General features: G+C 42.1%; 1 protein-coding gene across 1 annotated transcript; it reads right to left on the bottom strand.

Moving 5' to 3' along the window:
- Positions 1–216: 216 nt before the first annotated feature.
- WDR54 (WD repeat domain 54) lies at positions 217–25,485 on the bottom strand. Its single transcript, XM_032950513.2, has 9 exons — positions 25,102–25,485; positions 21,643–21,705; positions 21,454–21,520; positions 19,662–19,718; positions 18,136–18,263; positions 7,263–7,363; positions 4,805–4,967; positions 4,038–4,112; positions 217–2,519 (listed from the first exon to the last, which is right to left on the bottom strand). Exons 1-9 carry the CDS (start codon positions 25,408–25,410, stop codon positions 2,385–2,387), a joined length of 1,098 nt encoding a protein of 365 aa, XP_032806404.1. The 5' UTR covers positions 25,411–25,485; the 3' UTR covers positions 217–2,384.
- Positions 25,486–25,501: the final 16 nt, after the last annotated feature.

The raw sequence follows: 25,501 nt of genomic DNA, 5'->3' as shown, positions 1-25,501 counted from the left end.
ATGAATAAAGCATGACCTAACTACTGCAGCATATGGGACCCTCGTCTCGATAAGAATCAATACAACTTTCTTATGTCCCTGCCTCTAAATGATTAATCACGCAGGCAAAAAGTGGTCATGCCAAAAGTATCATTATGAAGCCATTTTTCTCTCTGCGCTACAAACCTTGGTCACAGATCCATAGCGAGCACATGCGGCATGAAAGTCACACAGAGATCACATCACAAGTCATTTATTTATAAAAGAATATGCGAGCTAGAGCCCCCTCCAAGAGCACTGAGCAAAAACTGACAGCAGTCTACTTTAGTACGCTAACCAGATGAGATGCCGACCAGTTGCCATATCGTCAACAACATACTCGCGTCAAGGAGATACTGTGCAGGCTGGCCGGTACACACAGCAAACTTTCAAATACTATAACACACACCTTAAAAACTGCTTTTAAATGCAACATTTCCCAAGCGTGTCTAAATAAGCACCGTGCAAATTGTTAAATGTTGTGATTTCTAAGTAAAAAAAAAAGATTGAAAACAAATTAATAGATTATACAATGTGTTTGTGATAAAATATTATAATTCATATTTTTTTAGTCTTTCGGTAAAGCTAAGTAGATAGAAAAATAATAATTTACGTGGCTTCACCGAAAGACCCAAAGAATATGAATTCCTGCAGTCACAAAAGCTTTAAGTCAAGATTATGATTATTCATTTCATGGTTTTTACATTAACTGCTGTTCCAACAATTTTCTATATTTTCCTTCCTGCCTTTATCAGGCATCAAATCATTTGTGTTCACATTTACCCAGTTTCCAAAATGTACACTATGTCCGAGTGAATAAGAACTATAGAGATAAAGACCAAAAACGTGGATATTCTCTACGCAACTTTTAGTGGTGTGTAAATACAAATAAAAGGATATCTTCGAAATGACCAAGACTGCTTCCCAACGAGCATAAGCAGATTGAAAACTCATTTCTTTAGAACTGCTTTTTGTGTGTTAGTTTGTTTAGCACGGGTTGGCTACGTACGGTGCAAAAGAAGTTCAACATACATACAAATGTAACATTATCAGCCAGGCACACAGGAGTGACAGGACCGTCAACTACAACCACATCAAAAAACATTTATATTTTTCCGCTTAGGATTATGGGGGGGATTCAAGATGGTGGTCTCAAGTTGTGAACCTTTGAAGTAAAAGCCCTGGAGCTCCGTGCCCACCCAGACACCCCCACACTCGCCAGATCCATATCGGCGTGATCTTGCAGAGACAGTGTGAAACGCACAATCCACTGATTAGAGGATTCAAGTGCTAAAACGGGAGTGTTACAACCGGTTTAAACAAAAAAAAACACACGTACGTACGAGAGTTAACGAATGCCCAAAGAGAGAATCTGAGAGCTGCACGCTTGGTCGACACCACGCACGTCCACCGCGGTTGCACCTTTTCCACAAAGGAAAGAAGGGAAAGGTCAGGCTTTGAACGCGAAAGGACTGCAGTGCCCCTTAGTGGTAGCCCAGCACGCCTGCACTGCAATACAATGCAGCGAGACGCAAGTTGTGACCTCCAAAGTTGAAATATTTAAAAAATATGCTTTATTGTATGAAAAGAGAATGGACACTATCGCTAGAAGCCTTGTGTTTAACAAAGGAGAGAAACGTTGTGTTCAACAAAGGATGTAACAACACCTGAGTCATAATGTACAATATTATTTCCTCTTATCACTAATACATCCGTAAACTAGCTTTGTACATGGACAGGACCTTTTGCCATTCCACTGTTGGATGAGGGCCTCCCCATGCCATGCTGGTCATGGTGGTTATTGATCACACTGGGGAGCGTTAGCACACTGTGCTACGAATCCGGCGACCTGGGTTCGATTCCAGCTGACGGCCAACACCAGTGACGATTGTCTGAACCAGTCCCCTGGGCCTCCCCTTGGTCGACTCAGCCTCAAATGAGTACCTGGTGCAGTATGTAAACATCGCCACTCGGGAGACGAAGGCGGCTTGGCATGGTGTTGGCCACACACCCCCTCGCGTGCCGTGCCGAACAGCACTTGCCCCAAAAATGTAAGGCTATACGGGGGATCTTTGTATTTGACCACACTACAGCACGCTGGTCAGTGTGTGTTGGTAAAGGTGGGAAGCATAGACGTGGGAGCATAGAAGTTACAGTACAACAACATATTTTGCTGCACTGCCATTTCCTGCCCACCAAACAGTCCCCAATTAGTAACTGGTTCTATTAATGTAACAACAACAAAATCAAAACTGGGTGGCCGTGGCCACATCTCGATGGGAGGCAACGGCTTCACTCAACAGTGAAAGGATGGCGGACTAAACCAGCAGGGACCCGTTGAGCCGGCGGCGCCGAGCAGGCCTTGGTCAAGCCGCCAGCACGTAGCGTATGATCTCGCACAGGTCGTAGCCCGTGACGGCGAAGGTCCGTCCCTGCGCATCGCAGAACTTGGCACCGCTTATCTGGACATCAGTCACACACTCGCTGTGCCTGTGCTCAATCTGCAACAAAAAAGGGGGAAAAAAAAGCCACCGGTGTGATGTAACACCGTCACCTCCTTGGCCCACGTCTCTCCAACAACAATTCCTCCAGCGCCATTACAGTCCAGATTTCCTTGTTGAGGCGCTTGATGTGCACTTCACCTACAAATTAAATCACCATCATCTTTAAAGCGTTGAGACTCGGGTGATTTTTTCCCCAGGATAAATCAAACAATTATTACATCTAATCTAATAATTTTGGTAAATGCGTAGAAACTGGACTGTGGTGGAACATGAGTAAAATATTCTTAAACTGAGTTCACACAGTGCGTGGCATTTACCACAACTCATTGTTTTGCCATTTAAAACAATGCAACCATTACAAGATATAAAACATCTTTGGGCGGAAATAAACTATTCTTATGAACGCTAACATGAACAAATGTACCTGTATATCATTGACAATAGACAATACTGAAACATAAAGTCCATGTAAACAAATTACACAGTCACAGAAGTAAAGAGCAAAAACCTTTTTGGAAACCCCTCCAGTTTGTTCAGTGCTAGGCATACGAGTAGCTGCGGAGAGTAAGCTTGACGTTCCGTTTAGTTAGATAAGTGTTCGTTGCAAATATTTATTTCAGAAAAGCACACGGTTCATTCCACAGCTCCCATTTGGTCTCGTGTCCCTCACTGGAACGTTTCGTCACCTTCACTCGTGCCTCTCCCGTGGGACATACAATATTTCCATTTCGCACAGCAGCCTCACGCACTGACGCCACTTGTCTTTGAGACAAACTAATTGGCCGATAAGCCACCGATACGCCAAGTTTAAATTGCGCGGATCGTCTTTTACCGAGCCACAGGAAGGTTCGGATCGCCGGGAGATACAACAACACCTGCATGTAATCCCCTTGGATAAAAGGGACATATCAGCTAGACCCCCCCCACCCTACCCTGACAAGATTGTTTTGATAAAACATGCAGGTGTCGCATGCTTTGACAGTTCCAAAGAACAACAAGCCGGTATACATATTTGAACCACTTTTATCTGCACCAGTGTCTCTCATCCGCTCGTCGGAAATGATTGGGAATTCATTGACATAACTTGAGCCGAACAACAGATGTGCCGAGCGATAAATGTAGGGCTCGTGATAAATACGGGCTCACACTTTATTTCAATGGTGTGAAACGCTCATTCTGGTTTCGTGCAAATGGTTGACATTCTTTAATTACAACAAAAAAAATGTGTAAGCATAAAAATGCTTCCATCACCTTTCATGTAAAATCAACACGCAGCTTTATATTTCACAGCACGTCTGTAGTACAAAGTGCATGTTCTAACGCAAAGATGAAAGAGGACGAAAAAATCCTTTGTATTAACGATTTCATATATATGTAGTATAAGCTTGGGAATATTTGACCACGTGGGCATGGGATATAAATTCAGTTCTAGATCTACAATTTGACAGCAATGATAGCCTATTTGATTCTGGTTGTATTACCCAAAGGTAGAGTAACACAATTGGTTCGCGTTACCTCAATAAGACCCGTGTCGGCTGCCCGCCCCAATTTCCACACTCTCACAAAGGAGTCTTCAGCACCTGAGAGAAGCTGAAACAGTCACAGCACACACACACAATAAGCACAGCATAGAGCGCAAGCCTTTTCAGTAAGCCTGACATAAGTGACCTCTGAATTCGGAGCTGATCATAGTGACCACTAGGCAACTATGTCTAACAATATGCATTTTAAATGTTTCCCAATTGTATCCCAATTGTGTTATCAGTGTCACTTCATACGACAAAATAAATATTCGGACCTATTGTAGAGCAGTGCAACACTGCTGTGATATCCACACACGGAAACGGATACAATAAAATTACGTCCGAGATCTGTTCAAGTGATCTCTGATCACCACAGTATGGGGCAGGACTTTCATACCCACCATCCCATGTTAAAGTGATGTTCTTCACAGGACAGTCAAACCAACATTTTAATTGTCGGAGCTGAAATGTATAAAAATGAAGTGCAGAAACAAATTGAATGTGTTGGGTTTTTTTTTGTACTGTCACATTGGTGATTGGGCTGACACCATCCACTTATTACACTTTAGAAACTGGTTAAATCCTAAGCAAGCAACCTGGGTTGAAACCCACAATCTTCGCAGCTCCAGCTCAGTAATCTTAGCTCTTAACCAACCGGCCACCTCGAGTCAACCAAATATTTAAAACAAAACACAAAGTGCAATGAAACTACGGACGGCGGTGACAGCTGCTGCCGCTGCTGCTGCAGGGCTCACTCACACGCCCGCTCTCCGGGGCTACATCGAGCACGTTGATCCAGCGCGCGTGGGCGTTGGCCTCGGCCGCCAGGGCCCCCGTGGCGCCGTCGTACACACGGATCTGGCCCGAGCCATAGCCCGCGGCCACGATGCCGTCCCACAGTGCCACCGAGGTGCACGCGCACCTGCAACCAACACGGCATGGCAGCAAACGCGAGCCTCCTCCTCATCCTGCACACTTCTCTCATATTCACGTGTTTTCCTTTAGAGCCCTGGTTTGTGAATTGATTGTGTAAGTGGGTCCCTGAATCTCCAAGTGTTTCCTGGTTGGAAATTAATTATTTTTATTTCCAAGCCCCAATGGGCTTCATCAAAAAGCCAACCAGGACCTATTTTCATACATGTACCAAGGTGACACTGGAGGTTCAGAACAAGTCAGGCCACCATTTAACATTGACAATATTTCAATGGCTGCCACCTAACAATTTCAATGGGAAGTTCAACATGCGATTTGATAACTTGTAACACAAAATAGTGGGTTATGAATACTGCTAAGTTACATTGAGAAACTGCTATTCACGTACATCACTGATTACTATTCTCATTTAATATAAAGTGACAAAGACACACATTGAGATGGCTTTTAGGCAATACTTTAGCAAACACAGAGGAATACCGTGAACATACATAAAATAAGCGCAACATACACATTTATTCGAATGAAGACATTTTGTTTATGTGCGTATGCATTTTTTAAAAGATTGATTGCACACAAAACTATGCCATAATATTTCAGTTGTCTGGACAACCTGAGGATAACTTATGTGTTTTAGAATAACGTATGTGTTTTGTGCATGTGCCAAAGGAACATTAAGATTGAGAGCCATAAAGGAAATATTTGTGTAAATGACCATATCAGACAGTAGCTCTGGCTGCTGTGGCGTTAGCAGTACTGAGATGAAGCCATGCAGCTTGCACACAGGTGATTGGGAAAAGTATGACCACAAGAAGCTATTTTACCATCTTTCATGGCTGTTTAATAATGCATATTTCATTAGAAAAAAAAATCAAACTCAACCCACAGTGCAGAAACAGTGACTCTGGGTGACCTTTAAAAAAAGTTCAAGATTACATTGGTATTCCTTTTTTGCCCAGTCAGCTTCATACATGCAAGAGAGCAAGAATTCATTTTGTCCTTAATTATATCTCGATTTGCTTCTGGCTTTAACAGTACGCACTGAATGCAAAATGACAGTATGAGCTCACAAAGAAACGTTTGTTAAAATACTGGCTCTTAGTTTCAACTGAGATTGGCAAACTACGAGTTCTGATGTGTGTGCAATTATCTCTACAAAGAGTTGGAAGTTGTGTTATCACACTGCACTATATTCTTGGCCGACCTGGGTTCAAGCCCTAGTCGTGCACGCGAGTAACAATGGATATGTGAAGCTAGCATATGCTTACCATGCATAAACTGAGCTCACGATGAAGTACCTGGTGCGGGTTTGTGAATGTCAGTACGGAGAAGATAAAGGTGGCCAGGTGTGATGCTGACCATCCCACTCCTTTTGTGCAGTACCAGCGGGCCTTACACCCGACTAAATGGTGGACCTTTATACACGTACATAAGTTTCTATCATGTGTACAAATATTAGTACAATGTTTTGGCACACTTAATTCCCTACACTTTAACCCTATAATAATCCGAGATTGTTTACTTGTTTCAGCCAACGACAATCATGCGTGTGAACTAAATGTGGGTCCAACTTATTTTTGCTGCAAAGGGCTATTGCACAACAAACATGGAATTACTTTTACTGCTAGTGCAAAGACCGTAGCGTGTCGATGGTCAAGCATATTACTATCCACTGATCGAAATATACAAAGTTGTCACCACAAGCGAGCTTCTTTTACTTGAATTTTGCGCATTAAAGTTAGCGACTTAGTCGATGCTTGCCAAAATCAGCAATTAGTGCTTTAAAATATCTGACATCACAATGCAAAATAAGGGAAATCAATAGTTTGCGTGAATTTAAAAGAGGGACTATCTTTGCCAAGCCACTAAATACACAGTCATCGCAGCCATTTCACGTCACCCAAACGGGCTCTCAGAAAGGCTTGAGAGATATTTTTTTGTTCAAACATTTAATAAAAAAACACCTTTTTCCCGAAATCCCCACATGATGTGTAAAAGTGTAAAAACATGATTAATTTGTCGTCCTGATTTATTGAACGTTGCAGAGCGCAGTTCCCCCGTGTGATTTTGGCTCAAGTAGAAAGCTGGCAAAGGAAAGCGTGGACTTCTCCCTTTTTGGAATGTGCCAGGTCCCTGATTTACAACCGCTATATATTAGTCTGCGCAGTCAGACCAATTTAAGCTAAGGAACCGCCGAGGACATGGAGTTTTATCCTTTAACACGCAACGGAACAACTTGGGTTTTGCCCATAAAGCCACGCCGTGTCTTGTGGCAATCACTCACCCATATGCAGGCAGCTTGTGCAGCAAGGTAAACTCCTCTCCCGATTTCCATACACACAGCACCCCGCTGTCATCGGCCGTGACCAGGTCAGGGACACAGTCCTGCGGGGAGAGTGGCAGCAGCTTAAACGTTAATGCTTTTAGCGCAAGGGGCTGCCTTAAAGTGCCAAAAAATCTGATGTGCGCATGTGGCAGACGAGCGGTAATGGCAAATGGACTATGGGCTTAGGCGCTATTACAATGTGTGTATCACTTACAGAAATTACGTTAAAACGACAATAATGTCCAACGGGAAGATGGTGACAATCATACATGAATTAAAATATGAAAGTGTGAAGAGTTTATGAAATCTAACAGGAAGTGTCCTTTTAAAAGTGAAAAACTAACTTGATTATTATTGAGTATGGATCCCTGCAGTCACGAAAACTTCAAATCAATATAGATTAAAATTTATTATTAGAAAAAGTTGTGTTCAGCTTACATACAAAAGCAAAGGTTGTATATAGTTGTGGAACTTATGTCGGGTTGATTAGTAAACAATTACAGCCAATCCTGTAACAAAACTGTAATTATAATCATACTAATTACAGATTAGGCTGTGGTAGAAATCTAGGCTTCCAGTTGTGTAATTAGTCAATTCCCAAAATTTCCAAATAATTGCAATTACCGATGCTCAAACCTTTTACCATATTTATAAAAATGGCTGTCGCAATTTATAAGCATCACCAAATAATACATCACACTAGATTTCAAAGGTAACATTTAAATAATATGACAGCACGATTAAAATAAGAATACTGAGTCCCTCAAATACAAATCCCTGATAACTTCAACACTTATAAGCTATACTTAGTTGCATTAATTTTGTGAACTAAATCACAGACATTTATTTCATCACACAGTAAAAGACACTTACAAATTATAAATATGCTGCGATGATTGCTGGCTGTCAACCAACGTAACGGTGGCAAAAAAAACCCCACACACACAAGCCGGTAGGTCACAGAGGTTAAAGCCAGCATTAATAAAACTGGGATGGTGTGAATGTTTGGGGGTTCCCGTGGCAGGGTTTCACATTTCAGCCCTCCGAGTTCCGGTCTAATGGCTGTCTGAGTGTCAGGATCTGTCCTCGCGGCAGCTCCTTGCTGGCAAAATTCCCAACGCGACTCCTCGAGTAGGGAGCATGGCACCGCCGCAAGAAGGCTCGGCCAGCAGGTTCCACCCCCCCCCCCCCCCCCGCCGTCTATAGAGCGCCGGCCACAGGGGCGTCGCAAACGTTAAGCAAACGTACGGCACGCTGTCGCAACCAAAACTACCTCCAGTGTCTTGATTAACTTGCACGGCGATCATCGTCCTACTGTAAAACCAAATTTTGAAGAAAGAAAAAACGTAATTTCTTTCACACCGCATGTAGCCAGCCGCGCTAAGCAACTGAGCGAGAAAACTGTTTTTTTTAGGGCATAACCAAATCTGGAGAGCGGGAAAAATTATGTAACGGAAAGACTAGTTGGATGCTTGTGATTGCTCGCTGCAGATGTCTATTGTTGCATGGTTAAAATTTACTTACTAAAATGTTTGTTTTCATCATCATCATACTATGACTATGATGTATCACACGATGTTTATTAATAATTCTACCTTTTAACTTGATAAGCAAATGTAGTGAGAGCATAATCTCGAGTGGTAACCTTCCAGGACACTAGCCTTCCAATGTACATGGCTGCAGTGGACAGACCGTGCCAAAGGTGCCGCCGAAGCCAATTACCTTCAATATATATAACTCTTTGTTATTCCCAGTTGAGATTTTGTATTATTATCAGTATGAGCTGTAAGGTACATGTTCCAGGCACAAAGTTCCCATGACACTACACAAAGAGGGCCCCTCCCCATCTTTTAGAGGCATAATGTGTGCCTACAACATAAAAACACGTGTCGACAAAAGAAATATATATTTTATATTGGGAAAAAAACTACGTGAAAAAATGTTGAACAGAAACGAATCCTCAATACAAGGCATCATGCTGTGGGCATGGCTTGTAAGGGGTCTCCCACCTTCGGCAGACAGAATGTTGGTGCGGCCGCCTCGATTAAAGGGGCCCGGGTAGTCAACCACAAAGAAAGTAGTCAAAAACAATTTCGTAGTCGATTAATCATCTTAAATGGCGAATCGTTGGTATACCAACATTCATGGTTTTGTGCAGAGAAGTGTGTGTATGGGACAAAGGCTGGTCCTAAAACCACACTGTAGTTTCTTCATTAGACATTACAAACCCACTGCTAGACAAAGGCCTCCCCGCAATGTTTTCCAATCATCACTATTTCTTACCACCTCTGTCCGGCGCTATTCTAAACTTAGCATTTTCAGAGATGAAAACTAAGCTGCAGCGCTGTCCTCCAGACAGTCTCGTCCCTTCACCTGATGAAGGCCGCTTGTGTTGTGGCCGAAACGTCGTGAGAATATTATTGTGTTATTTTATTTTATCAATTTATTATTTTATTCTCATTCTACGTGACTTTACCGAAAGAACCAAAGAAGCAAAAAGCGAAGACGTTTATGGAATGTATGTGAGGCCAGGTTAAACCCATGGCATGTGCTTCTTGGCTCCTTGGCTACTTCAACGGTGGCCAAGAAAATACACAAGGGGAGAAGCAGGGAGGGAAAAAAAATAAAACATGCTGGGAAGTGCGGCCAGGCTGGCAGGCATCATCCTGAAGCCCTCGTAAAGCCACGGCTGGCGGTGGAAGCGTGCGGGGAGTGCAATGAGTGACTCATACAATCCCCACTGAGCTCCTGTGGGCTTACAGTGCAGAAACCGGGAAGCATGTGGCAGGAGATGAGAGGAGCTGAAAGGGGGTGGGTGTGCAGAGAGGACTTGGAAATTGGAATCAGTCTTGCAAGCTAGGCCTTGGCCTTGTCAAACCGTGCTGATTTACGACTTCTTCTCCTTGCCGTCCATTAAGTCTGCTCCCGATAGCGTGCCAAGTTCAGGTGCTTTATCTCTTTTAAATGTTCCAGGACACTCCTACACCCCAAAAAAAACCCTACAGGGCTATTTCATGTCCTCCTTTGTGCAAACATTGACTCTTGCTTTACTTTTGGAAAATTATAACCCCATTCTTACGAACATTTGTTACATAAAACATATTTACAATCCATAAACACGACCGAACAGTACATGGAACGTCTGTGATTGACGAGAATATCTCAGTATTAAAGACAAATGTAAACTCCAAAGGAAAGTGCATTTTGAATGAATGATATAGGACTGGAATAATCAGTTTATTATTTAATCAAGAGATATGGAAAAAAAGATTCCCACACAGTGCTGCAGTTACACTGAACAGCAGCGAATGCGTATGTGTTTGCACCTCTACACCAGCAGGAGAGAAACACATTGTGCCCCATTATGATTTAAAACTCTGAGCAGAATCCCAGCACATGAGCATATATACTTCAAGACAAATATAATGAAAAGTGATGAAACAGCTCTGGAGCTAGCACAAGCTCGAAACTCCACAAGGAGCACACCAGGATGGGGGTGACGTGATGAATAGACGTGTCATGCGGCAGTGTTGCTGGAGAATAAAAGTTGCACAAACACTAGTGACCCACGGGCCAGGCCGCTGACCCCAAACCGCCTTTAATGGGCAAATCAGACGCGCCGAAACCAGCGCAGCCCCATGCCGCTCCTTTGATCCGCCTCCCAGGCGATGGTGGGATTTAGTAACAGACGGCTGTTCCAATGGGCAGACTGACATAGCGCTCTCATTCAACGCTTTAACAATGATACTTCCCGCTATGTCAATTAATGTTCGCAGGGAATGCCGTAAGCGTAAATCATGGTTATTTTTTCAAATTTTTTGTTTCACGAGTTGAAGAGTAAAAAAAGTTTTTTTATTTCCAAGTATAATGCTACGTTGATTATATAAATTTGGTATGTAGCAATGCATTGGTACAAATATTTAAATCGTTATGAACACGATACACAAGTCTAATCATGCTTATGAAAATGGATTATTTACAATTTATGTAAATTATATGCCCCGTATGTATGTTGAACTTATTTCGCACAGCAAAGACAATGGTGCAAGTGAGGCAGATGAAACAATTTAATCGAGTTGGTCAAAAGAGACGAAAACGATATTCTTCGACTGATTCGTAACTCTGAATCATGACGATATATCAATATTAAGAACATAAAGTGCATGTGCCTAATATACCATGTGCATTTATTGAAGACATTTTGAGAACAAAAATGTATGCATGAAGATGACCTGTATTTTTTTATTGACCCAAAACATCCAACTGTTTATTCAATTAAACATTACATGAAGGGTTGAAGAAAATAAGTCTAACAATAGGTTGCTTGAACTGGAATTCTTAATTTATTGTAGTTGCCCAGTGGTTTTTTTTTTCTAATTGTGTGTGTGTATATATGTACAAACACACACACACAATTAGAAAAAAAAACATCATATGACTAAATGATGAAGACATGTATTGAGAAATTATGATTACGTCAGCTATCTATCGGTCACAATACGAGCAATTAATGGTGCATATATGCTTGTCAGGTCTGCGATATTCTGAATATAAAACGCATGGTTCCAATAAAGCTGTCTGGATTCGTACAGCTGATGGTAATAAGAGTTACTGCTTTTCTAATAACTTTTCATATTGCCATGATTTCACGTAACTCTTCATTTCTTTTCTAATCACTTTCCTTCCCCATTTGATTTCTAGCTGTCCTTAATATTACAATATGCAGTAATCTAAAACTAATAAAATATACCAAATATTAATTTAAAAAATATTGCTGAAACTTTTATCCACTTATTATCAATTACTTTTTTTTTTCGATTTAAAGCTTTCGTGACTGCAAGGATTCATATTCTTTGGTTCTTTTGGTAAAGTCACGTAGAATGACAATAAAATAATTAATTGATAAAATAACACAATAATATTCTCACGACGTTTCGGCCACAACACAAGCGGCCTTCATCAGGTGAAGGGGACGAGACTGTCTGGAGGACAGCGCTGGAGTGTATATAATTTTGCAAACTTGGCTTACACCATTGTGGAATAATGGATGAAGAAAAAATAAGTATATAATACTTGTGCGCCAAAATAAAAGCTAAATAATATTGCAACAAAGATGTTGAAGAACATTCAGCAAAACATATCACACCTTTTTAAAACCAAGAACTGTCATAAAAAATCTATACAGACATAAAACTGTCAGTTGTTTATATTATTGTAATGACCATATGTAACATTTTTTTTTATTTTTCTCGCAATTCATTAACTCTTTGTAAACATTCTACAGCATATTAAATGCTCACTATTTTTTTAAAACCCAATGATCAATAAAAGAGCATTATCTCCTCCTACAGTTCACAAGCAGTAATGCAATATGTCCACATTGAGCCATGTCAAAGGCAAACAGTTATCACGACAGTATTTAAAATATACTATCGTCTCTTGTATCAAATGATGGCAAACCTGCAGACCCAATTAGTCATTCGATCAAGCCTCTTTAGATATGGCTATAACATCAATCTTCTGAAGAATTCAAACTGATGGCATGGTCTCTGCAGCCCATCTGTTCTACAAGCACGACCTTTGCCGAAACAGATTGCCTGTGACGGTCGGAATTTGTGAGTCGTTACCATCGTATCTGAGGCATGTAGATCAGTTACAACTTTTTGACGAGCTGAAAATATTCAGTCGTACACTTTTAATGCTCCAGACTTTAAACGCTTCAGTCACAGCTCAAGTTAACATCGTTCACAATTTCACTCCTGTCACGTTGCGTGAAATGTTTCACTATGTCTGCAAAATAGGTAACCGTGTCCGTGAAATTCATCAGCATGCATGAAAGCATACATTTTGTAAAGTAAATGGATTCACCATTGAAAACACACAATAAATTAGTTTGACCATAAAAAAAAATCACGTAAACTAAAATTCATGTAAACCAATTTTAACTCAAACCAAGCCCCTTGCACTGCGATAAAACACAACCAATTACAAGGCTTCACAATACACCAGAACCAATACATTGACTTGGATTAGTTGAACCAAATAATCAATGATATAATCACTTCATTCTCTATGGTTGATTGAGGCAAGACGACAATTGTGTGGCGAATGGCCGAGCCGCAGTACAGGTGTTTCAAATCAAGTGACTGTTTTTTGTTCCCCAAAGCCACGGAATGTCAAAATACGTAATAATTTGGGTTAGCTGGCCAAACGAAACTACGGTTGTTGTTCTTTTCCTGTGAAAGACGGTGGTCATGCATCTCAATCTAACATGCAGGGAATTTAAACTGCCTGCGACCAGTGCTCCGTGAAGTTCGGAATTACGCCTATGACACACTTAAATATTTCCAAGTGACCTACACGTGGCACCAGTCATAACTGTTTGCTTTGGATGTAAAAAGTTGGCTGCTTTCCACTGTGTATGCTTCCAAACACAAGACATGGGAATGTAAAACTTTTTCCACACTTGCCGACCTGAAATTGAACTCGAACTGAGAGTATATTTTCTATTTCATATTTAGGTCAATTGTATAAACATCAGCATAATATTGCAATAAAACACAGATATGCAGGTTGTGTACAAATATACATGAATTCGAATTATTTTCAAGTAAAAAATGCAAGGAGCTCAAATTCCTTGAATCACATGTACTTTGAATATATTCATCTCAGTTACAATAAAATACACAGAAATCTTCCTTAGACCATATCACCTTGCACGCGCCCAATCTCATCACATCTCAGAAGCTAAGCAGAATCTAAGCATGCCTAGTCCTTGGATGGGCAACCACCATGCATAACAGGTGTTATAGGCTATTGTAGAACTTATGTTGTGGTTATCTGAGGACAGCACAGCAAAATCTGTTTGTACTGTACTATGCTCCCATGTCTATGATCCCTGTCTTCACCAATCCGCATGGTGAAATATGATCAAATAACCTCGGAAACTGGGAGAGAGGCCCTCATCCAACAGAGGCTTGACAAAAAGGCTGTAAGTGTACACTAAAATATATCATGTTCATATGCTATACATGTATTCTAGGGATGAGTTTCAGATTGTAAAATGTTGCATTTTTAAGAAAAGTTTGTATATTTTCAGATAATTTATCTTATGTTATATATGTATGTGTTTTCGGGCACACAACAGTGACGTCCTTCTACACCATGTGACACAATTGTTGGCGGGAAAACAGTAGAAGTGACATGATATCAGTGACATCACTTCCCTTTTTGAAATAATTTGAAAAAAAAAACAGAACTCATTTTCAATCATCAGAAATATCATATGAAGGTCTGATTTTTTTATGTGTTTTTTTATTAATCCAAAACATCGAGGGCACAACCCTTCTATACACCTACATATACAGTGAGGGAAAAGGGTATTTGATCCCCTGCTGATTTTGTACGTTTGCCCACTGACAAAGAAATGATCATCTTCTTTGGTTCTTTCGGTAAAGTCACGTAGAATGAGAATAAAATAATAAATTGATAAAATAAAATAACACAATAATATTCTCACGACGTTTCGGCCACAACACAAGCGGCCTTCATCAGGTGAAGGGGGCGAGACTGTCTGGTAGGACACTCCAGCGCTGTCCTACCAGACAGTCTCGCCCCCTTCACCTGATGAAGGCCGCTTGTGTTGTGGCCGAAACGTCGTGAGAATATTATTGTGTTATTTTATTTTATCAATTTATTATTTTATTCTCATTCTACGTGACTTTACCGAAAGAACCAAAGAAGATGAATCATTGCAGTCACGAAAGCTTTAAATCGAAAAAGAAATGATCAGTCTATAATTTTAATGGTAGGTTTATTTGAACAGTGAGAGACAGAATAACAACAAAATAAAACAAGAAAAACGCATGTCAAAAATGTTATAAATTGATTTGCATTTTAATGAGGGAAATAAGTATTTGAACCCTCTGCAAAACATGACTTAGCACTTGGCGGCAAAACCCTTGTTGGCAATCACAGAAGTCAGACGTTTCTTGTAGTTGGCCACCAGGTTTGCACGCATCTCAGGAGGGATTTTGTCCCACTCCTCTTTGCAGATCTCCTCCAAGTCATTAAGGTTTCGAGGCTGACGTTTGGCAACTCGAACCTTCAGCTCCCTCCACAGATTTTATATGGGATTAAGGTCTGGAGACTGGCTAGGCCACACCAGGAACTTCATGTGCTTCTTCTTGAGCCACTCCTTTGTTGCCTTGGTCGTGTGTTTTGGGTCATTGTCATGCTGGAATACCCATCCACGACCCATTTTCAATGCCCTGGCTGAGGGAAGGAGGTTCTCACCCAAGATGTGACGGTAACATGGCCCCGTCCATCGTCCCTTTGATGCGGTGAAGTTGTCCTGTCCCCTTAGCAGAAAAACACCCCCAAAGCATAATGTTTCCACCTCCATGTTTGACGGTGGGGATGGTGTTCTTGGGGTCATAGGCAGCATTCCTCCTCCTCCAAACACGGCGAGTTGAGTTGATGCCAAAGAGCTCCATTTTGGTCTCATCTGACCACAACACTTTCACCCAGTTGCCCACTGAATCATTCAGATGTTTATTGGCAAACTTAAGACGGGCATGTATATGTGCTTTCTTGAGCAGGGGGACCTTGCGGGTGCTGCAGGATTTGAGTCCTTCACGGCATAGTGTGTTACCAATTGTTTTCTTGGTGACTATGGTCCCAGCTGCCTTGAGATCAACGACAAGATCCTCCCGTGTAGTTTTGGGCTGATTCCTCACCGTTCTCACGCTCATTGCAACTCCACGAGGTGAGATCTTGCATGGAGCCCCAGGCCGAGGGAGATTGACAGTTCTTTTGTGTTTCTTCCATTTGCGAATAATCGCACCAACTGTTGTCACCTTCTCACCAAGCTGCTTGGCAATGGTCTTGTAGCCCATTCCAGCCTTGTGTAGGTCTACAATCTTGTCCCTGACATCCTTGGAGAGCTCTTTGGTCTTGGCCATGGTGGACAGTTTGGAATCTGATTAATTGATTGCTTCTGTGGACAGGTGTTTTTTATACAGGTAACAAGCTGAGATTAGGAGCACTCCCTTTAAGAGTGTGCTCCTAATCTCAGCTCGTTACCTGTATAAAAGACACCTGGGAGCCAGAAATCTTTCTGATTGAGAGGGGATCAAATACTTATTTCCCTCATTAAAATGCAAATCAATTTATAACATTTTTGACATGCGTTTTTCTGGATTTTGTTGTTGTTATTCTGTCTCTCACTGTTAAAATAAACCTACCATTAAAATTATAGACTGATCATTTCTTTGTCAGTGGGCAAACGTACAAAATCAGCAGGGGATCAAATACTTTTTTCCCTCACTGTATGCATCCACACTTTTGATTATATCTACCAAATATGTGTGTTCAATGAACAATACATTAGCCTTTGGTATTTGCCATTCAATGTGACCTCCATAAATGCATGGAGCATGAGTAGCAGACAGAGTACTAACTATGGCACTATAAATCCACATCCATTACACTCATGCCACAGCAATTAGAGTGCCCTTTGATAAAGCTGCAATGAATTTGCTTTTAAAACTTCATCCTAGAGCTATTGTGCAATGAATTAGCTCTTAAACTTCATGCTTTATGGCCTTGGCAGATGAGTATGCCTTCCCTGAGGATGGCAGATGAGTCGAGCCTTAATCCTCCTTCCATCGGGGACATACTGTTTGAATGTATTATTGCGCCCATCATGTTTAATACATCCTCTATTTGTGAGTGACAGCCTGGAATGTTTCCAATTTGCCATTGTTTGACTGCAGTATGTACAATATCTCCAGCTATGAATTAGTGATGAGGAGTCATTTGCCTCAAGGTTCATGAGACCTCCAGAATGTCTGATAATAAAGATTTTACCTGCTGCCCAGTTTCATCATGCCATATAGCACGGTAATCCCCAAAGAACGCTGCCTCCGTTTCTTTAAAGAGCACCATGAATAATGTATCAGCACTTTGGCAAACTGCTTCTTAATGTAAAACCCACTAAAAGTCTCTTTAATAATACAGAGGACCTATCTTTCCTGCGGCGAATGGCGTTGGCCCGCTCTACTTTACCAGAAGGCCAGGACAGGGATTATAAATATTTCAGGTTAATATCTTCCAATGGGGATTTAATTACCATAATGTTCAGTTTAAGATCAATGATGTTTTAGGGAGATTGAAAGCTTTGTTCCTGCTCTCTTCATGTTAAAGTGCTGGCAAGATTCATACAGCATGGATTACTGCAGTGCATGCATCATTTTGAGGCTGATGGTCCTTTTTGTCAAAACGACAGCTATTACTGATCCATAATTTATAACTAAAGTAGTGAAATTGATATTTTGGTATTGTGCTGCCAGTTTCATAATCTGAATAAAAGCAAGGCTTCCGAGACAAATACCAATTAAAATAAATTAAGTAAGACTAAGTAGCTAAAGTGTTTCAAAAGCACAAACATGGAAGGATATTAAAAGTAATCTTAAAGTTGGAAGTGCATTATCCCGTTCAATCACGTGATATATTTTTCCTTAAAAACACAGTTTAAATTTTGGTAAAACTGGTAATTTATTGCTATATTTTGATGAGTCTATTGTGCAATGTTTTTCTGTAGACTGCTATTATTTATATTTAAGTAGAATAATAAAATGTGAACATTAAAATATAGACACCTGCTTATGTGAGTTTACGTTATGTTATAACAACTTTTGACTGGAGACAACACACTCAAATTTAATCTAACACACAGCAGCTCGCACACATCCAGGATAAACAACTACTGCTCAAAGATGCCAGACAGGGTCCACATTTCCACATCAAAGTGTCGCCCTAGTCAACTCACTTTTCTCATGGAGCACTCGGCAGCGATAGAGGTGATGGCCTCCGTGTGCTGTCCCAGCTCTTCGGACAGTGTGATGTTGGTGCCCTTCACGGGGACGTCAAACACTAAGATGCACCCCGAGGATGTCCCTGCCGAAACACCAACACAAATTCACGCTGAGCGCAGCTGCTCGTGCTGGCTGAGCATCAAGCTCCATACAATTTATGTCACAAGGCTTGCCAAGCCTGAATGAGGCAGAATAAACAAGGTCAGCGTCGTGCTGCTGTGCTGTTCCGATCATTGATAAAAGTTAATGTGTGCACAATGTGAATGCTTTCAAGTGGGTAAAGCATTTTTACAGGGACGGCATTGAAATGACGGAAATAGTTGACTTTGCATTGCACTGCATGACAGAATGTACCTTTGTCATCACCTTGGGGAGGCAATTCATAAGAAGACATTCGAAATTGCATGCATGCATGTGAACGTATGTAATTCAATATTAAGAATATAACAAATGCAACTGTATTTCAAAGCTAGAAAGACACACACCTCTCAACGATTTAAACATTTTAATCCAAGCTATTTAAAAATGTAGTTATTAAGTGCAAGTGCGATTAAATAAGTAAATATAATAGTTAAATTTCAATTTAAAGCTTTCGTGACTGCAGGGATTCATCTTCTTGGTTCTTTCGGTAAAGTCACGTAGAAGGGAAATAATAAAAATCAAACATAATAAAATAAAATTCTCACGACGTTTCGGCCACAACACAAGCAGCCGTCCTCAGGTGAAGAAACAGAACTGTCGGAAAGACAGCGCTCCACATTGGAGCTCCACAGTGGAGCGCTGTCTTTCCGACAGTTCTGTTTCTTCACCTGAGGACGGCTGCTTGTGTTGTGGCCGAAACGTCGTGAGAATGTTATTTTATTATGTTTTATTTTTATTATTTTATTATTTCCCTTCTATGTGACTTTACCGAAAGAACCAACAAGATGACTATAATAGTATACATTTACATCAATCTCTGATTTAAAAAAAGAGTTCTACATACAAATTATTCCACACATAAACCAGCACATGTCCATATCTGTTAAGGTGGCATCATATAACCCAAGTTGGTCAAGAGAGATGCTGACATTTGCAGTCAGTCTAAATTACACGTGTCAAGAGCTAATGATCCTGGCTGTGAAGATTTTAAACCCAAGTGAATTATATAATCTCAGAGGTCAAACTGGCTCTGTTCCCTCTAATGAAGTAAGGAATACGTAACTAACATGTACTACAGGGTAGAAGCGAGAGGAAACATTTCCTCTCTCTTTGGTGTGGTCAGAGCCATAATGGACAATGCCTCAACACATTTCACTTACCCTTCCTCAGTGACGTTATACTGCCACCTTCTGTTACAAACTAATACTACAAGAACTTTCTTCATGGTTTTCTTCACACGTAGAGTTCCAAGTGATGTACATATCACATAAAATACAACTATATGGATAATTATTTGGTAAGTTAATTTATATATTTTTATATACTGTAGTCAACTTACCAACACAGATGTAATGACCTCCCACAGCTGCTATTCCTCTTGCAAATATAGCCTGAGCTACATGCATAATAGAAACAAAGACATTACAAAAAAAATTACTAAAAGTCAAATTGATACATCTAAATTTGAAGCAGTTATTTACGCATCGACATATCGTTGCATTACTTATATTTTAGTCACTGGGTGGAGCAGTGGAAGTGGTCAAGGCACTGCACCATAAACTCGATAACCTAAGTTTGATGCCTGGCAATGACCAACATCGACAGCAAGTAATGTCTGAATCGGTCCGGAGCCCTCCACTTCACCAACCTGCACCGATCAGTAAGGTGAATTATTTATAAAGAACCCCGATTATCAAAATGGCGTGGAGAGGCCTTTATCCAGCAGCGGAGTGTCAATTGGCTGTAAAGTATCAGCACTCCCTGGGTCTACCTGAGCTGCTGCTCCCCGGGTCTACCTGAGCTGCTGCTCCCTGAGTCTACCTGAGCTGCTGCTCCCTGGGCCTGCCTGAGCTGCTACTCCCTGTGTCTACCTGAGCTGCTGCTCCCTGGGTCTACCTGGGCTGCTGCTCCCTGGGTCTGACTGAGCTGCTGCTCCCTGGGCCTGCCTGAGCTGCTGCTCCCTGGGTCTGACTGAGCTGCTGCTCCCCAGGTCTACCTGAGCTGCTCCCACGGCTCCCGTCACGCAGCGGTCGCAGCGCCACCGTCGAGAAGCCGGAGCGGCGCCTGGGAGCCATGGACGCCCTCCCATTTACAAGACACCGGGCATCTGGGTACAAGCTAGCGCTAGCTCCACACCGGGATAATGCCACCACTCCACTCCACCACCGACTTCCACTCAATCAACAACCACCTTCATTTGGACTCCATTGACATTCACCGAAGAACTGGACTAATTCGCCGTCCGCTTCACAGAGGCTCTGGTCGTATGTTCAATTACAACTACTCAACCCCAAACTCCATTCCATCCATCTGGTCCTGTGTGCGCCCCACAACTTCCTTAATACGTCATCACAACATACGACACGTGCACCTAACCAATCTCCGCCCCATCCCTCGGTCCTCTCAATTCACCACGAAGCAAAGTCACCTGAAACTAGCTTTGCTCAACACCCGCTGACTAAACAATAAAAGCCTCATTTTAAATGAATTAATTACTGACAATAACCTGGATTTTCTCTGTATCACTGAAACTTGGCATAAACCGATGGACTATTTCGCACTCAACCAGACTACACCTACAGGATATACATACATGGACAAACCCCATCTGAGGGGCGGGGAGGTGGTGTTGCTGCAGTGTACAGAAAGGACATTAAAACATCCACCATCTCCATCCCTGCTGTTCAGTCCTTTGAACGCATCACTTTCAAACTCTCTGGTCCCACTCCTCTGGTCACTGCCATAATCTACCGACCCTCCAAACCAAATCCTTCCTTTCTCTCTGACTTTTTAACTCAGTTATCTGCCATCTCACCTTCTGTTCTGCTCCTGGGAGATTGTGAACAAACGTTGGGTTAAGGTGAATATGCAAAGAAAACAATAACTCATCGCAATCATTAACAGTGTCTTAAAATATACAATATACATTTCAGGTAATGACTTTTCTTCAGAAAATTCCTCAAAGTTTCAGCCCATTACAAATATATTATGCAATAAGGCAGTGTCAATGATAAGTGTGGAACTTTTTTTTAATTCATGCAAGTGTACCACTGCCAATGCAGTCCACTTATTTATATGCATATAAATACACACCTCAGATTGTTACTATTGCACGCTCATAAGCAGGATACCTGTTGGAGTCTCGGGAATTTCCAATGCATGCCAATACACCATTATAGAGCCATCCGATTCGTACATCTGCAAATAATCATGCATAATATCAAAAACAAGAAGAAGACACTCTTGAGAAAAAGCAAAGTTGGTGGCTTGAACTGCTCTGTGTGCAACGCCATTATATCTGCAGCACCGTCATTTTTCACCTGTATCCCACGGAGAGATGTGAGCACCAACAGCACCCGAGATGGGAGGATGCACCAGCTGGCCTGCAACGGCGTTCAAAAAGCCACAGCACGTAACACATGCAGTTCATTGTTTGTTGTGATCAAAGGAAATAATATTAAATACATGCATCGCTTAAAAATAGGACAATTATCAGCCATGATATATTCACTGATGGATGAAGGCCATCCCATGCTGTCAACATATAAGTCCTGTGATGCATCAAACCATCTAGCTCCCGTACCTCTGCATTGTTCTTGCCAAGTGTTTAACCTTTTATTCCATTTTCTTTCCGAATGTGCATGTTTATGATTTATATGTTACAGCAGGTGATATAGAATAATCCCGCACTAGACCACTAATCTCTTCACCTTGGGTCACCCAGCCCTTACCTCTATTCACTCATCCAGTGACGATTGTCTGAATCCAGTGACGATTGTCTGAATCAGTTATGGCCTCGCCTAGGTCGATCACTGTCACATTGTTTTCATAGCTTTATTTTGGTGATTTTTAAAACGTTTTGGTTTAGCCATGTTTGTTTGTTGTAGTACAGAGTTAGCCTGATAACTTTAATCTAAATTGTCTTATGGTTGTTATTGTTTGACTTGCATCCCACTGGGATTTTTGCACACAGCGTTGAAACACGGTACTTTATCTGGAGGACTTTGCTGTTTTTTCCTGGATTTTCTGTTGCGTGTAGTCACTTTAAGATGTTTCTTGTTCATGTTTTTATTTGTTGCGGTTGCACCCGAGTCAAGAGCCGCATGGCTCACAAGGCTATATACCTAATAAATGAAACTGAACTGAATCCCTGACACAATTTGTTTTTATACATGAGATGCGACAATGCATCGATAAATAGTTATAGTTAAATTATGACGTTCATGACACTTACATTACAGCGTATGTGAAAATACTGTATCTGTTTTAGATGCATGCTCTCTATGGCGCCCTCTAGTGCCACGGTGGCGAGATGTTATCTCCCTCGCTAGGTATGCAGGGGGTCGTGGGTTCGATCCCGACCCTGACGCCTGCTGTATGTTTGGAGTTTGCATGTTCTCGTCGTGGACACATTAGTTTAGAGTATTTGGCTGCTACAAATTTCCACGTGATAAGCCACTTCGCTGAGCTATCATTTGTGGCCAGGTCGCTTCTGAAAAAGAGCTATATAGCTCAGTGGGCCTTACCTGCCAAAATAAAACATTGTGTATAGTGTCTCTCGTGGACGACCTTCCGTCAACATTAACGCAATAAATGTCAGGCCTGCACCTTTTGCCTTTTCTACAAAGTAGGTACATTATGCACACTTGTCAACCTATACGGTTTACCCGTATTCCTGAACAGGGAAATACAAATTTCAGGTCCATTACTTTAGCATAAATACATGTTGATTTTGATTCATGTGTTGTTTTTGTCTGACTTTATTTGAACGAAAATACACAAATTTGCCCATTTTTTCATTGAAAATAGGTACATTTCAAAATATCACTGTGTTGGTCATAAAAGCAAAGTATGTGGGGAATAATAGCCATTTTCTATACTTTTTAGGCATAAGCAATTACGGGTTAACACTTACTACCCAAGAACAAAAATTGTGTTACATACATTGAGGGAAAAAAGTATTTGATTATTTAGTACGTTTGCCCACTGACAAAGAAATTATCAGTCTATAATTGTAATGGTAGGTTTATTTGAACAGTGAGAGACAGAATAACAACAAAATCCAGAAAAACGCATGTCAAAAATTTTATAAATTGATTTGCATTTTAATGAGGGAAATAGATATTTGACCCCCTCTCAATCAGAAAGATTTCTGGCTCCCAGGTGTCTTTTATACAGGTAACGAGCTGAGATTAGGAGCACACTTTTAAAGGGAGTGCTCCACAGAAGCAATCAGTCAGATTCCAAACTCTCCACCATGGCCAAGACCAAAGAGCTCTCCAAGGATGTCAGGGACAAGATTGTAGACCTACACAAGGCTGGAATGGGCTAAAAGACCATTGCCAAGCAGCTTGGTGAGAAGGTGACCACAGTTGGTGCGGTTATTCGCAAATGGAAGACACACAAAAGAACTGTTAATCTCCATCAGCCTGGGGCTCCATGCAAGATCTCACCTCGTGGAGTTGCAATGATCATGAGAACGGTGAGGAATCAGCCCAGAACTACACGGGAGGATCTTGTCAATGATCTCAAGGCAGCTGGGACCATAGTCAGCGCCCGCAAGGTCCCCCCTGCTCAAGAAAGCACATATACATGCCCATCTGAAGTGTGCCAATAAACATCTGAATGATTCAGAGGACAACTGGGTGAAAGTGTTGTGGTCAGATGAGACCAAAATGGAGCTCTTTGGCATCAACTCAACTCGCCGTGTTTGGAGGAGGAGGAATGCTGCCTATGACCCCAAGAACACCATCCCCACCGTCAAACATGGAGGTGGAAACATTATGCTTTGGGGGTGTTTTTCTGCTAAGGGGACAGGACAACTTCACCGCATCAAAGGGACGATGGACGGGGCCATGTTACCGTCACATCTTGGGTAAGAACCTCCTTCCCTCAGCCAGGGCATTGAAAATGGGTCGTGGATCGGTATTCCAGCATGACAATGACCCAAAACACACGGCCCAGGCAACAAAGGAGTGGCTCAACAAGAAGCACATTAAGGTCCTGGAGTGGCCTAGCCAGTCTCCAGACCTTAATCCCATAGAAAATCTGTAGAGGGAGCTGAAGGTTCGAGTTGCCAAACGTCAACCTCGAAACCTTAATGACTTGGAGAAGATCTGGAAAGAGGAGTAGGACAAAATCCCTCCTGAGATGTGTGCAAACCTGGTGGCCAACTACAAGAAACGTCTGACCTCTGTGATTGCCAACAAGGGTTTTGCCACCAAGTACTAAGTCATGTTTTGCAGAGGGGTCAAATACTTATTTCCCTCATTAAAATGCAAATCAATTTATAACATTTTTGACATGGGTTTTTCTTGTTTTGTTGTCATTCTGTCTCTCACTGTTCAAATAAACCTACCATTAAAAAATAGACCGATCATTTCTTTGTCAGTGGGAAAACGTACAAAATCAGCAGGGGATCAAATACTTTTTTCACTCACTGTAGATTTAAAGCTTTCTTGACTTTACCGAAAGAACCAAGAATGTGTGTTACATAGTGTCATGTAATGGGTTCACGTGACCCCTTCAGCCACGAGTCCACCCGCTCACTCGCCCCTTGCCCCCAAACACCGCCCGTAGACTCAACCCTCGCGTTCATCGTCCAACCTGGCGATTCACATCACTTTACCCCTGGCCACGACCACGCCTGGGCAACAACCATGTCCCTCACCGGAGTTGTCCATCCAGCAACGCAAGTAAAAAAAACAACACCTACCCCCCGCGTGTTCCGACTCCCAGCCACGTGCCTCGACTCACCCGCCCGCCTCACCCTCCCTCACCTGCAGCACGAGCGATGCTCCCTGCGCGGCGGCGCCTCCCTCCTTCGCCTGCAGCTGGCGGTGCGAGAGGTTGAGGCCGTCGGCCGAGGCGCTCACCATGCACACGGACGAGCGATGCACCACGGCCAGGTAGGTGAGGCTGCGCTCGGGCACGCACAGCACGCTCAGGTTGTTGTAGAGCGCCGACGCGCTGTTCTTCATCTGTATGCTCTTCTCCTTCTTGTACACCGCGCTGTTGTTGATGTTGCCGCCGCCGCCGCTGCTTAACGACGACGAAGAAGAAACGGCGGCGGCTGTGGTGGACGTCATGGCCTCGGTGGCGTCTCTTTCTCTCGTTGAGTTGGTGGGGGGGGTGAGAGGTAATGACGTCAACGCGCCGCCGCTCGGCGACGTCATCACG

The sequence above is a fragment of the Petromyzon marinus genome, chromosome 9, assembly GCF_048934315.1.
Source record: "Petromyzon marinus isolate PM22_M1 ecotype Great Lakes invasive population chromosome 9, UKy_Petmar_22M1.pri1.0, whole genome shotgun sequence".
In the NCBI taxonomy this organism is placed as follows: Eukaryota; Metazoa; Chordata; class Hyperoartia; order Petromyzontiformes; family Petromyzontidae; genus Petromyzon; species Petromyzon marinus.
This window is presented reverse-complemented; position numbering and strand designations above follow the sequence as displayed.